At 45.9% G+C, this 14,457-nt stretch overlaps 1 protein-coding gene across 2 annotated transcripts in view; it reads right to left on the bottom strand.

The window, feature by feature from the left end:
- Lhcgr (luteinizing hormone/choriogonadotropin receptor) overlaps positions 1-13,748 on the bottom strand; it is a 55,611-nt gene extending 41,863 nt beyond the window's left edge. For both annotated transcript variants that reach the window (XM_059248476.1, XM_059248477.1), the window contains exon 1: positions 13,576-13,748. In XM_059248476.1, coding sequence (XP_059104459.1) covers positions 13,576-13,748 — 173 coding nt within the window. The remainder of the gene's footprint in view (positions 1-13,575) is intronic.
- Between the last annotated feature and the right edge of the window lie 709 nt (positions 13,749-14,457).

Below are 14,457 nucleotides of genomic sequence, written 5' to 3'. Positions count from 1 at the left end.
AGTCATTTCTCTCTCTCTCTCTCTCTCTCTCTCTCTCTCTCTCTCTCTGTCTCTCTGTCTCTCTGTCTCTCTTTCTTTTTTTTTGTTTGTTTTTTGTTTTTGAGACAGGGTTTCTCTGTGTAGCTTTGGAGCCTATGCTGGAACTCCCTGTGTAGACCAGGCTGGTCTTGAACTCACAGAGATCCACCTGCCTCTTCCTCCTGAGTGCTGGAATTAAAGGCGTGTGCCACCACTGCCCGGCTTCCCTAGTCATTTCTAACGTCTAATGTCTCTTAGTAGCATAGACAACCCTGGGAGGAGCCAGTTTGTCCTGTTCACAGGCTTGTTAACCAGATCTCAAAGTAAGGTTTGTTTGGAGAGCATCATTGCTCTGCAGGAGGGCTCCAGGGGCCCCGCCTTTACAGAAGCAGATGGATTTAGAAATCCTTGGTTAAGAAAACCTATCAATTGAGATACATTTGAATTATCAAAAGGCCTTTGTTCTACAGAAGGATTCACTGCAGGGTTCCTTTAAATAGCAAACTCTCTAGGTGAATGAAAAAAATAGACTTCAATTGACACTTTTTAAAAAAAGACAGGGGCATAAAGCAAATGATAGCTGGAGGGTTTTCACCTCCCTTAGATTTCTCAGAGTGCAAGCTGCTTCCTGGGCAGCCCCACCTTCTGAGAGCCTAGGCAGAGACTTTGCCCAAGGAGGCCAGAGGAGAAATCCAGCATTCATCTGAAGTCCTCCAAACCTGGGTAGAGTCTTTGGTCATCTTGTGGGAGCTCTTACCTTTCTTTCTGCCCAGCGTGGGGTAGGAGGGAAATAATTTTATTAACCACCTTCTAACTGTTTAAGAGCGCTGTGCCCATTATCCATTCAAGAAAGGTACAAACACATACATTTTCCACAGACCATTAGCTTATTGTTAGAGCTACACCCTGAATTTTAAAATGGAGAAAAAGGGAGAATTCAGAGGTCAAAGCTTTTGATTTAAAAAGAAAAAAAAAACTTTTTGTACAGAAACCTGTCGAAAAGTGGACGTGCATATTTAAATTTGAAGAATACTAATGCTTTTATGTTTATTACTCATGGTTTTATTCTACATTTAACAGACACAAGATTTTCCTGCTCTTTTTGGACCTTCTCGGCAATTACAATAACGTTTGCTTTCATTTAGAGTAAAATGAAAATGTTCTCCTTTGTCACCGAGGGTCACTTCGTTCTGGTCTCTACGTTTCAGCTGAGGCTTCCACGCTAACTCAGCATGAGGTAGGAGGAGCAGATAATCTGCTAATTAAGCTTTCCATCAGGAAATCTTGGAGTGCCCCTGGAAAGGACAGTCAGGTGAATACCACCATGATCTGCCAGACACACTTCCTGTGTTAGGTCCGTGAGCCAGAGCAGGGGGCTCCTTACAGGTTCTTTGTCTCAGTTCCTCACTAGACAGAGACAGCCTTGGGCTTGGAAAAGTGCAGTGACTTCCTGAAGCATGTGATCATTTAGAGATGGATCCTGATATTGTTCACTGGTCACCACATTCGCCAAGAATCAAGTCACCCAACCATACACTCTTTTGCCTTTTCTGTGAAAAATCTCACTTTCCGAATGGAGCCTGTGGTGTTCCTGGGGGCATGCTCTCAGTCTTCAACTTGAAGGTGCAGCTAAATTCCTGTTCTTCCTTGAAGCTGTAGAGCCCCCCAAAGTGGATTTCTCGCTTTCTTCTGTCCAAGTCCGGGCCTAATGACCTCACTGCTCTTAACACTGCATGCTGTTGGGGAACTTCCAGGTGTTTATACAAACATGTCCCCTCTTTTGTCATAGAGCACTTAGTTTCTGGTGGCTTCTGCCTCTACTGGTCTCTTCTTCCAGTCCCTTTGTTCTTCACTAATCACCACTCTTGGTCATTCTTTACTGTACTTTGAACATTTTGGGATCCCCTAAAAGGTTTTTCTCTATTCTACCTGGACTTCTTCATACCCTACCAATTACTCTTCCTGACAACTCCCATCATGCCACTCTGGTGCTCAAGTACCTTCTGTAAGGTCCCTTGGCCTAGTTAACCATCAACAAATGTCTTAGAGTGGGCTCATGTGTTAATCTTTGTACTTCCTACTCTTCCTTCCCTACACTAGATTTGTCCAATATGGCAGCCACTAGTCCACATGTGGTCGGTCCCCAGTCCACTGAAAATGTGTCTGAATTGTGATGACTTGTGGGTTTCAAAAACATACCAAGATTTGGCATAAGGATATAATATTTGGTAATTTTATTTCAAGTCATTTTAGGCTACCCTTTGAAATGATAGGAACAAAAATGGAAAAGATGTGATAAAACTATTAAATTATTTAAGCTATAAAATAAATAAATAAATAAATAAATAAATAAATAAATAAATAAATAAATAAATTTACATCTACCAGGAGAAGTTTCTCTGACAAGGGTGGATCCATGCTCTGATCTATGGTTTGACAAATAAATTATTGGAAATCAAAAAAACAAAAACAAAACCATACCAAGCTTTGAAGACTTGGTAAGAAAAACAATGTCAAATATCACAGTAAGTTTTATAATCCTTGCTTATTGAGATGATGTTTTACATATACTCGATGAAATAGTTTATTAAAATTCATTTCAACTTTAGAAAACTTCCTAAACGTGGCTACAGGAAAATTTTACATTATGCTCATGGCTCACACCGTCCCTCTGGATAGTATCTTCCTGGACAAACCTAACCACTTGTGCTTCTTGAACTTGTCTCACGCTTGCCTGACATCATTCACACTTTTTCTACCACCTGGTACATCTTCACCCTGGCACATCTTCTACCCTTACTTCTACGTCCCTCTCAGGCTACGCACTTGAAGGAATGTATCTTCCATATGTAACTGTATATGCTTTCTCTCTTGAGCAGTGTGAGGTGCACAGAACATGTATTCTGGAACCAAAGCACTCAGCTTCAAACCACATCTGCATTTCAGATCTATAGAATGCATGTCATCTGTAAAATCTATAGTTTTGATACTAAATTTAAAAATACCAAGATAGAGAGAGGGTGGGAGAAGGGGTAAGTAACACTGCGGATGTTTGAAAATGCCTCCTGGAAACCTACTGTTTTATAAGTTTCCTAAATATATATGTATCCATACAAAAGAGTTGGAGTTATCCTACACAGGAGAGATAATGTGTGTGGTGGTGTGAGTAAGAATAGCCCCATAGGCTTAGTCACCAGAGAGTGGAACAGTTTGGAAGGATCAGGGGGTGTGGCCTTGTTGGAGTAGGCGTGGCCTTCTTAGAGGAAGTGTGTCACTGTAGGGTGAGCTTTAAGGTTTCAAAAGTCCATGCCAGGCCCAGTCTTTTTCTTTGTCTCTCTGCCTGCAGATCAGAATACAAAGCTCTCAGCTACTGCCCCAGCACCTGCCTGCATGCCACCATGCTCCACAATGATGATAATGGACTAACCCTCTGAAACTGTAAGCCAGCCCACAATTAAATGTGTTCTTTTATAAGAGTTGCCTTGGTCATGGTGTCTCTTCACAGCAATAGAATAGTGACTAAGATAGCATCTTTCTTGGAAGCCAATAGGCTGTCAAATGAAAAGTCCAGTGGCAGGCGTGGAATACTCCTCTCACGTTGCTGGTCAGGGGTGCCATGAAACCCCCAAAATAATACAGGCTACTGTCACTGATCTTAGATGCCCACAGGAACTCAATGATACCCTATTGCTGAAGACACCACACACTTTGGTTGCAGAACATGGAGAAATCAAGTTAGTACTAATCAAGTTGATTTCCTCCCTGTTGGCTAGCTTCATATTATTGGAAGGAGCTGTGTAGGCAGTTGGTAGTGAAAACATCATCAACAGTCTTACATAGCTGTAAACTTTATGAATTACAATAATGGACAGTGAGGCAAGATAAGAATGGGATGTAACAGTGGCATAAATATTAGGAGGTAACCAACTACTTTCTGGTTGTATTTAAGGCTTACTCCACAGGAGGAAATGCTTGACTAGGAATTTGGCTGAGAATCCATTGTAGGGGAGCTCAGAGGCTCCTGAGGTGAATATAGTGTACTATTATTTTCCTAAATGCGCATAGTATCAAACTGCCCTTCAAATTCCTATCTCTATGTGCATGGATTAGTGTAGCTCTCAGACCTTATCAGTGAAGTTTCTTTGTCTAATGGACAGTAGTTAATGCAGAAACTCATAACTGACCAAAAGGAAGAGAGTAAGTGCCATGGAGTGCTCAGGCAGAAATGGGACATCTGTATATGTCCCCCCACCACCAAGGCTAAGAACCATTGCAGAAGAGGGAGCAGAAAATCTGTGACAGCCAGAGGTCAGGGAGGACCAAAGGGAAACAGTGTCTTCCAGACATGGCAAGATTGCTATACTCATGAACTCATACCAGCTGTGATGATCTGCAAGGGAGGGTCATCACCCCCAGCTCCTGAAGAGCTATTGTCGATTTATGGCTTCTGGGAGAGGGAAAGTCAGTTTTCTTTAAGGGTGTGGTTTCTCCTAGGTTTATCACTCTCCAGTGTGTGAGTGTGTGGGCGGTTCAAATTGGACTTGGTAGGTTATTTTTTCAAATGAGGTTGTGAAGCTGGCCAGGGGTATGGAGAGGTGGATCTGAGAGGAATTAGGCTTGGGGAGGAGTCGGAGTGAATATTAATACACTGTTTGCAGTTCTCAAATAATACATAGAATATTATATGGAAAAAAATCTTACCTAATACTAACCCAGCACTTAGCACAAGACAGGACTCAGCATGTGCTTTTATTCAGAGCCTCTCACTGTGAGTGACTGAAGTTCTCTGGACTATGCCTCCCACAACTCCACTTCCTTCACCGGGCCAGCATGAATGGGTGCAATAATTTGGAGTTGAGTCTTCTACTTGTCCCGGGTCACTCTCACGTCTATAAAGTATATGTTCCTTGTTCTTCACTCTGCCTCTCCCCTGGTTAGGGAAGGGTGGCCATGCCCACTTGGTACTGTTCTCTTAGACTCAACTCAAAGAAGCCTCACTTGATAGCCTTTTAGGGAGATGACAAAGGACGACTTCCCCGTGAAGTGTTTTGACTCTAGGGAGCCACTTTGAGAGCTCACATTTGCTCATTGATTTAAAAAATTCCAGCCAGTTGGAACTTCCCCCAGTGGGAAATGCAGTTTGAGTGACTAGCCTCTGAGACGGCCATTTCCAGAGCATCCAGGAAGCTCCTGCAAGGAGTTTATGAAATACCCTGTGAACAAAGATGTTTCGAAGATTCTGTGGATAATGGCTTTTCCAAGTCATTTGTGCAACAACTAAATTAAAAATACAAAGCCTCCGAGGAAAATGGTAAACACATCTAAGCCCTTACTCAAAATCCATTTAAAGTTTTCTAAAGACACATAGCAAAATAACTCAATGTGCCCTCTAAACTCGAAATCCTCCAGCAATAATGTAACATGACAAGAATAACTCTGGTAAATGAAACTATGTGTTGAGTTCTCCCCAGGGAATGTCTGTGTCATCTATAACAATTTCTCAAAAATACTTCTCAGAGGTAGAGAATATTATGTTGTCAGGGCAGCGACCCCGTAGATATGCTTCAGGAAGCTCCTTCATTCATTACAAGCTTCTCATTCCCAACACTTTCAAATGTCTTCGCTCTCTTTTTCTTTTGGAACTGAACATATAAATACTGGCTGCAGTTGATATACCAAATACTGCTAATTAACCCGAAAATGGAACTGAAGTACCTGAAATTACAAAACTCAGCTTGTTGAACTAGTCCTTCAAAGGCTTCTTTGCTACTTTGGCTAAAAAAGATGCTTCCTACCACTGGACTCCACCACGCTTATGGTCTTCCTCTGGCTTGTAATCACCCGCATTTCCTGCAGTCACCTGAGCACTGGTCCTTTCTCTCATACGGTTCCTGGAGGGCAGGGCATGGGGTTTTGGATCCCATATTTCAGTGGATAGATCATGAGTGGTCAGCAAGTCTGACCACAACCTAGTCTGAGGCCTGGGGATGGGAAATAAGAAAAGAAAAGGACTCAGACAGGAGCCTGGCAGTCCTCTGGGGCGTCTGAGTCTGAAATCAGCTTGGTCTTGGAGAGGGATATTTCAGAGGCGGCTCAAGCCGGGTTGTCAGAATGTTAGACTCCAGGCAGTAATGGGCTCTGTTGTTTTGAGGTTTTAACTTATTCGCCTCCCAGGTTGACGAGGACCAGTGCATCATTTTCTCTAATGAACACCTCCCAGGCACAAACCCGTTCTGTTAGGCTTGGCCTTTGGATGATAGATACTTGCTGTGCGGCTGTAGATCTGGGCTGTGGATTTTTCAGTCTTCCTGCATTGCTAGTTTGTTACGGTAATACTTTGGCATTATGGGAAACCTCGATTGTCTAGTCCTCTTGGCTTTGTTGCCGTACTTACAGAGCTACACTCAGAGGCAAGAGCCATCCCACCCTCGTTATAAGAGGCCCAGGATCTACTGCCAGACCAAACCTGCAGTGGAAATTAGGGAAGAGGGCCCGTGTTAGAGTCTAAACTGCCCAGGCTTATCCTCCTGATCAATTAGGGGGCGGTGCTAGCCTCTGCTCTATCACACCAGAGCATCCCTACCCCAAGCTCCAAGATGCCACCGATGATGGTCACGAGAAGTTGGGGACCCAGGAGTAACCCCCAGGCATCAGAGTCAAGGGCAAAGTCTTCCTTCTGTAAGTGGAAGTTTGTTTTCCAACTGGGCTTTTCTGAATTTGGCTCGGGTGTCATTAGAGGGTTATGGTTCAAGGTCATGTGCAGAGCAGCTGTGGGCAGTTTGCTGCCTGGGAGGGGTGTCATCTGCCAATAGCAAGAAAGCTGGGGAAAAAAAATGAAGACTTGGTGGAGAAGCTCCCAGAGAGCGCACACAAACCAGAGCTTGGTGAGTGGTATTCTTTTAACTCTCTTCCCAAAAGACAAAACAAAACAGAAGCTCTGGTAGGAAAACCGCTAATCTTCATTAAAATCTGCATTTTCTCCGACCAAGAGAAAGGGCAGGCACAGAGGAAGTTGTTCGAAGGAGCCCGCCCTCTTCAGTCTGAAGAAGGGAACAGCAAGGCTTCTAGTCCTCTTCAGTCTGAAGGGAACAGCAAGGCTTCTCTCCACGGTTCTGACTCAACTGCCAAACCGTGTCAACAACCAGAATCCCACATGGTTAGGACACTTCGAGGGCTGCTGCTCTGGGAGATGGTATTTTGGCAAGAGTTTTTTGTTCCGTATTTCAAGACATGAAGGCTGGGACTGGAGAGACGGGTCAGTGGTTAAGTGCACATGCTGCTCTTGCAGAGGAGCTGCCTTTGATTCTTAGCACTCTCCTGGTGCTCACAACCAAACATCTGTAATTCCAGTTCCAGGTCTGATATTTTCTCCTGGCTTCATTGGGCACCAGACTCCCATGTGGCGCATATACATACATGCAGGCAAACATACATACAACATGAAAACTAAGTTTTCTTTTCAAAACATCTCTCTCTCTTTCTCTCTCTCTCTCTCTCTCTCTCTCTCTTTCTCTCTCTCTCTCTCTCTCTCTCTGTGTGTGTGATGGTATCTGCATGAATTTATGCGCACTATGAGCAAGTGCCCACAGAGGCCAGAGGGTTCAGAATTCCTGAAACTGGAGTTACAGGCATTTGCGAGCTGCCATGTGGATGCTGGTAACCAAACTTGGGTCCTCTGCAAGAGCAGCCTGTGTTTTTAACTGCTGAGTCATCTCTTCAGCCCCAAATCAATCAATATAACAAATGAAGAGTAAATGAAGGCCGACTAGTAGGCTTGAGAGGCAGACAGTGGTTGGTGAATGAACAGAAAAGAGCCTTGAATTCACAGATTTGGGAGTTAAACAAACAAAACTCCAGGCAGCCTGAGGAACTGTTTCCTAAATGAGGATCTACTCCCAAAGCCAAAGGGATTCTCTTGTGATCCAATTGGTTTCCATGCTTTTTCACTGAGATTTTAGCTGTTTGTGTTTTAGTGTCCTGCTATGGGTATCATTTGCTTTCTTCAAAAGGATGATTTTCACAAACAGAATCTGGATCTCCCAGAGCTTGGTACAAGGAGACTATTTATTGGCTCAACTATATGGAAGAATTACCTTCCAAGCACGGTTAGACAGGCTGAATCTGAACAGAATCTTTTAGAAGTCCAAGTTCTTGCTGGACCTTGGAAGGCTTTCTCTTCTGTTCTGTGGGCACTTTGATGTGACCTGGTAGTTGGTGTTCCTGCTCTGGAACCCGTATGTCCCCAGTCACTTGCCTTGTAGTTATTATTATTGTTATTGTTTTGTTTTGTTTTGTTTTGTTTTTGAGACAGGGTTTCTCTGTGTAGTTTTGGTGCCTGTCCTGGATCTCACTCTGTAGACCAGGTTGGCCTTGAACTCACAGAGATCCACCTGGCTCTGCCTCCCAAGTGCTGGGACTAAAGGCATGCGCCACCGCTGCCCGGCCCTGTTGTTGTTTTTAATGGCTCCTGGGATGGAGATCAATGACTAAAACAATCTAAATGGGTATAGTGATATGAATAAATTTTTGTAGTCCCCACCTCTTGTTTTATTGATTGGCTGATTGACAGATTGCAGTACTGGGGATGGAACCCAGGTTCCAAGCCTGTGAGGCAAGTGCTGTCACTGACTTACATTCCCAGCCAGGCCTTGCTTCTCTGGAGATGCAGCTGCTATTTGCCTTTCAAAGGACAAAGAGAGTGCCAGCAGATTGTAGGATCTGGATGCTAACATAACATACAAAGATACAAAGAACTCCCTTGACTACCCACAGAACCCTCTCCACTACTGTTCTTGAGTAGATGAGGATTTACGATGTTTAGATGTAGGATGCGTTAGCACACACACTCATTTCTTGCATTGGTTCATTGTTCTATTCAGCTATGTACTCAGGTTTCCCAGGCTGACTTTGCACTCACTACGTAAGCAAGGCTGATCTTGAATGCTTGGAGATAGGACGATTCTCCTGCCTTAGCTTTCTGAGTGTTGGGATTACAGATATGCACTGCCACACCCAACCTGTCTCCTCAATTCAATCATTCTGTAGCCCAACAAACAGTTTAATCATCATGCCTATGGAATTCTGGGAATGCTAAGTTAAATCAGCCTTCTTCAAGTGGTTCTCAGTCCATCATGCTGATTGAAAATCAATAGCTGAGGGAAGATTTGCCCCCCTAAGGCGTCTCCATTTTGGCTTGTCATAATTTGGGAGAACAGAACTGCTGGCATCCAGTGGTCAGGGATCAGGGATGCTGGCCAACAGTCCACAACACACCACCTCTGCCCTCAAATGTTAAGGTGCTGAGTGAGGTTCAGACAACTGGTCTACTGGAGAAGGCACACTTGAACAAATGATGATATATGGAAGAAAGATGTCTGTGCATATTTGGAGGTGAGTGTGAGTGTGAGTGTGTGTGTGTGTGTGTGTGTGTGTGTGTGTGCTGTGTGTGTGTGCTGTGTGTAGCAAGCATGGTGAAGGCTTCAGGCAGAAGAGATTCCTGGTTTGTGCTTGATCTCTTTGCATGCAAGCATCAAACAATGACTGGAATTAGTCAACAGGGATATTTTCTCTTTTTGTACAGTTCTCTGTACAAAATCAAGGATTTCTGATGGCTTTCCATCTTTCTTTAAAATTGCTTTTTTCTTTTTTTCCAAAGGGTCTGGGAGAGGGAAGAAGAGGAAGACCTCACTTAACTTAGTTCTTTTCTTGCCAGCCAGGCCCCTCTAGCGGAACCTCTGGTTCTTGCTCGGCTTCTTTCTCTATTTCAAGGTTCTGCTTCCTTCCCTCACCCTTGGTCCACAAAGCCTTCCTCTGGAGGACTGGGTCCCTCAGGATTCACTGGATCTCTAAGTTTCTTAGAGCCTTTCATGCCCCCTCTCTCCTCTTACCCTAGTTTCCTGGGTGAGTTTCTCCCTCCTCAGAACAGAGCCACACTCTCCACGTCAGCCTGCAGTCACTGCACGGGAGCTGTCCTGGACCCTGACCCCACCCAGAGCAGTGGAGAGAGAGAGAGACACTCGGGAAAGTGTGTCAGGAGGCCCGTCTTCCGGGCACACTGGACGGGCGGGCGCTCACATTTTCTCCTTACAGAGTCTCTGGGTTGTGTCACTAGCCAACATCTAGAAACTTGATCTCTGTTTAGAAGACACAACATGCAAACAATAAATTGCCACAATTATTATTAGCATTTACTTACAGGTTTTCAGAAGCTGTTTCCATATCAAGCAGCTCAACCTTTCTGTTGTCATAGAGACAAAGATCTTTATATAACTGTGTGCAAGGTGAGATTTCCCCGCCCCCTCCCTCCTACCAGTTGCCTAGAGCTAACAGGAAGAAAAGAAAGGGAAAATTTTACATGATTTTTTTTCCATTTATCTCCCCCCTCCCCATTAAAACAAATGAAAATGTAGGAGGCTGCTTCTTGTGTCACAGTTTAGGTTTTAAGCACTTATGTCTAATGAGAAATCGAAGGAGAGGGAAATATGAATAATTTGAACAATGCCGTTTTGAAAAATTGCCAGCAGCACATCAGTGATGAGCAATTATCACTCATGTTCCCTTTTGTTCTTCTTTTTAAACCAAGTAGTGAACTTCAAACAAAGACCTTAGAAGGCAGAGTTTTCAGCATCTGGAATGACTAAAGCTCAGATGGGTCTGTTGAGGGAGACTGACGAATTCCGAGGCGCGGCGAGGTACTCCCCCTCCTATAACTGTGGCAGCTTGGGTGCCCCCTCCCCCTCTGCAAAGCCTAACCCTGCACACATGTTCATCCCAGACCACAGCTCCCTTCTGGAAGCCTTACTTCAAAACCTCAGCTCTCTTTTGTGTACTAACTTCGGATAACTCATGATCTCTGGTATTTTTCTGTCTTGTGATGATTTTTCAGCTGCTTCGTTTACTTCTCATCATAAATGATACATTTATGATGGGGATGACAGCCTGTGTATGGCCCTGCACTTTACTTTAATATTGAGTTACACCTTTGCCCACACCTTCTTTCTTCAGCACGTGGACCACCCTTATCCCAAGACAAACCCTTCCCTTAAGTTCTCAGATTGTTGCTTCCCTGATGCGCTAGTTGAGAGCTCATTCTAACAAATATGTCCTTCCTCATCCCTGGTGTCCTCCGCCTGTCCTTCCCTATGGAATTCTTCCTCTCTTCTTCTTTGAAGAAAAACAAAACGAAACAAAACAAACCTTCCATTGTTTTGATTGGTTTCCATCTGTCTCTGAGTTTGAGGTTTTAAATTTATGCTTTCTTCCTTCAATAAATAGGCAAATGTATGGAGAGGGTGATAGCTGGAGGAAGTTATGCCACCTTGAAGAGCAATGCTTTGGAGAGTTCTCCGGGGATTTCCCAGAATTTCTAATTCAGTACTATCAACCTGAAATCCAAGTCTAGCCTGGAGATGTATCTTTGCAGCCTCAAGTTCACACTTGGAGAAACTTTGTTTCGAAGTGACAACCTTCCTATTTTTTAAAATAAGCATCTGTTTTCACATGGATGTTAGGTTCTCCTTGTTGTTCCTACAATGTCTCTATCTTCACAGAGTTCTTGCCTGAAGGACAAGGTCGTCTCTTAGTCATCTGGTCTTCAGGAAGCATGACCTTGTAAGAGTTGCCATGCTTGGCGTGGGGCTTGCTAAATGTCTAGGAGAGGATGCTGTCAGTGGGGCATGCTAAGGGAGGGCCTGTAGAGGATGCTGAGGATTCTCTAGGCTCCCTCCCAAGCCTTCAGAACCAACTCCTTCTAGAGAACCAGAATTGCTCACTTTAATTTTTATTGTTCCCACTTCCCACTTAGCCATAGTGAGCCCTGCACCTATTTTGAAGGCTTGTTTCAACCGTGCTGCGGGGCAGTGAAAAGCATTTTATAGTTTTTACTTCTGCTTTCTTCAGGGAAGGGGTCTGTCGGGGTCCCCTCCTGAGGCAACATGTGAACAGCTCAGTGTCAAAGAGGTTAGAACTCCGCTTATCTGTTTCTTCTCCATCCTTAGCTATAGGCAGTTTCCACCAAAGTTAGAGAAGTTGGAAGCGGTTTTTTTTTTTTTAATTAAAGGAAAAGTAATTTTTTCAGACAGGCAACCACAGAAAAGTAATTAATGAAGTCTCTCTTTGCAGCATAATAGCTGAGGGACCTGGAACAGGGGATTCCATCAGTTAGATCTCAGCATCACCGTCTAAAGCGTCCAAGCCGGGTGTGCAAGAAGGGCTGTTAGTGATGCGATCACTTATAAGAGCAGCACAGGAGGCTTGTCATGGAAGGGCAAGGCCAGGACAGGGAGGCAGGGTCCAGAGATTTGTCGACTGATTGAAACAAATTCTATCAGCATGGCCATCACCTTCAGGGAGCAGAGCTGACAAGATAGTTAATGGAAACTAATTCAGAGAAAACCCTCACCCCTCGCCTGTTGCTCGAAACCACAACTATCCTTGAAGGCCGTTAACGTGTCCACAGGGAGCAGACCAAGTGCTCAGGAAGGGTGAATTCCTCCAAGAAGCTGGCACAGGGGCTACAGGCTTCCCGAGGGGCATGCCAGCGTTTCATTCCTGCCCCATCCTACCATGCCATCCTTTCAAATGGAGCCCAGGGAAGACCTCCACCACACTGGTGCGTTTGTGGCACCCCCACTTCCTTTGGTGGTTTTATTGGGATGAAAGCCATGTAACATAAAATCCGCCTATTTCAAATGATGGCTTTAGTATTCTTATGTGAAGCCGGTGACCACAATCCAATTTTGGAAAAATTTCATCACCCTTAACCTTACAGCCATTAGCAGACACCCACCTCAGCCCCTGGGACTAACCTATCAGCTTTCAGTTCATTTCCATAGTAACAGGATCATGCAATTGTGAGAAACTCCTCTAAATGGAAGGACATTTGGTATCTTGGTACTAATGCCCCCCCCCCCAACCCCCCTTTATCCCATGGCTTCAGGAAGCGTGAGTGGCCTTCCTCTGCTTGCTGATGCTTGCAATCCCTCACTCACATCTGTGGGTGGCACAGCAGAAGCCCAACGCCAGGCTTGTCTTTCACTATGTAGCTAACCAGGCTGAGTGGCAAGCACATTGCCACAGGCACTTAGGAGCTCACCTGGTGGCTGGAGGCCAGACTGCCAGCATCCCTGCTGACAAATCAGGCCACCCCCCCGGCGGGCGCTATGGCCTGAGCACTTTGCCCCTAGATGACCACAGCTGCGGAGCCCACAGCAGCCTACCTAGACCCAGCTGGCCAAGGCTCACACCCACTCAGACTGCTCAGGCCGAGAACACTGGTGAAGGAGGGCTACCTGCTTCACCAGACCTCCAGTCAGCTACAAAGAGAGGCCTCCTGTGGCTTTGGGACAGTTTTAAGTTACCTGCCTCAGTTTCCCCCACGAGGAAAGTGCAGGTCTGAGCTGCACGGAAGTAACAGAAACAGCCCAAACTCGGGGGTCCTCGTCACTCGGAAGGGTGATAAGTTTCCTAGGGTGAAGAGCTATGCCCTGCTTTCCTGAAAAGGGGCTCAACACTTGAGCAGCAAAAGGCAGGGAGGGGTATGGGGCGCCATGTACTCACAGTCGGGAGAGGCCGTCGCGAGGGCCGGGGCAGCGCAGGGCGCCGTCAGGGACGCAGTGGCAGGGCTCGGGGCAGCGCGACCCTGGCAGCTCTCGGGGCTGTAGCGGTGACAGCTTCAGCACCAGAATCGCCAGCCCCTGCAGCAGTCTCAGCGCCGGGGCCCGCCGCCCCATGGCCCGCCAGCCTGAGTGTGAGCTCCCGGCCTGGGCCAGTATCTTGGACCACCCGGGGGGCCGCCCGCCCCCTCTGCCCGCCCCTCGGCCAGCCTTCCCACCCGCCGGCCCCCACCCGCTCCCGCCCTCCCCTCTCACCGTGCCTCTGGCGCGTCCCCAGCTCTCCTTGACCTGGGACGGTGGCCAGCTACCCCATCGCCGTTCCCCTGTAACCCGTCCTCGACCCTAAGCCTGCAAATGAACTCAAGGTTTGAGAGCAGAGTGGCACGTGGTCAAGTGATTCCAGTGAGAAGTAGGGGTTCTGCACTCCGCCCTGCCAGGGGTGTGAAGCGGTGGGATCTACGGCACTTCTGAATCCTGTCTTGGTTCTAGGAGAGGATCAGATGGTCGCTGTCCACATCCACAGCAGAACAGCAGATGAGCTGTGTCTCACTCAGCTCCGGCTCTGCTCCTCCATACTTAACTCCAAGTTATCTCTTCCTTCGGCTGCTCCTCCATACTTAACTCCAAGTTATCTCTTCCTTCGGCTGCTCCTCCATACTTAACTCCAAGTTATCTCTTCCTTCGCTGCTTCCTCAGTGACCCTCTCTCTCTACTTCTGGTGACTGTGATTTTATTCCTCAGCATCGCTGTTTGGGTCTGTCCTCTATCTCCCCCCTGTGTTGTGAGGCCTTTGAGAGCAAAATCCAATTCGGGTTTACTTTGTGTT

This window comes from Peromyscus eremicus, chromosome 22 (genome assembly GCF_949786415.1).
Source record: "Peromyscus eremicus chromosome 22, PerEre_H2_v1, whole genome shotgun sequence".
Lineage (NCBI taxonomy): Eukaryota > Metazoa > Chordata > Mammalia > Rodentia > Cricetidae > Peromyscus > Peromyscus eremicus.
This window is presented reverse-complemented; position numbering and strand designations above follow the sequence as displayed.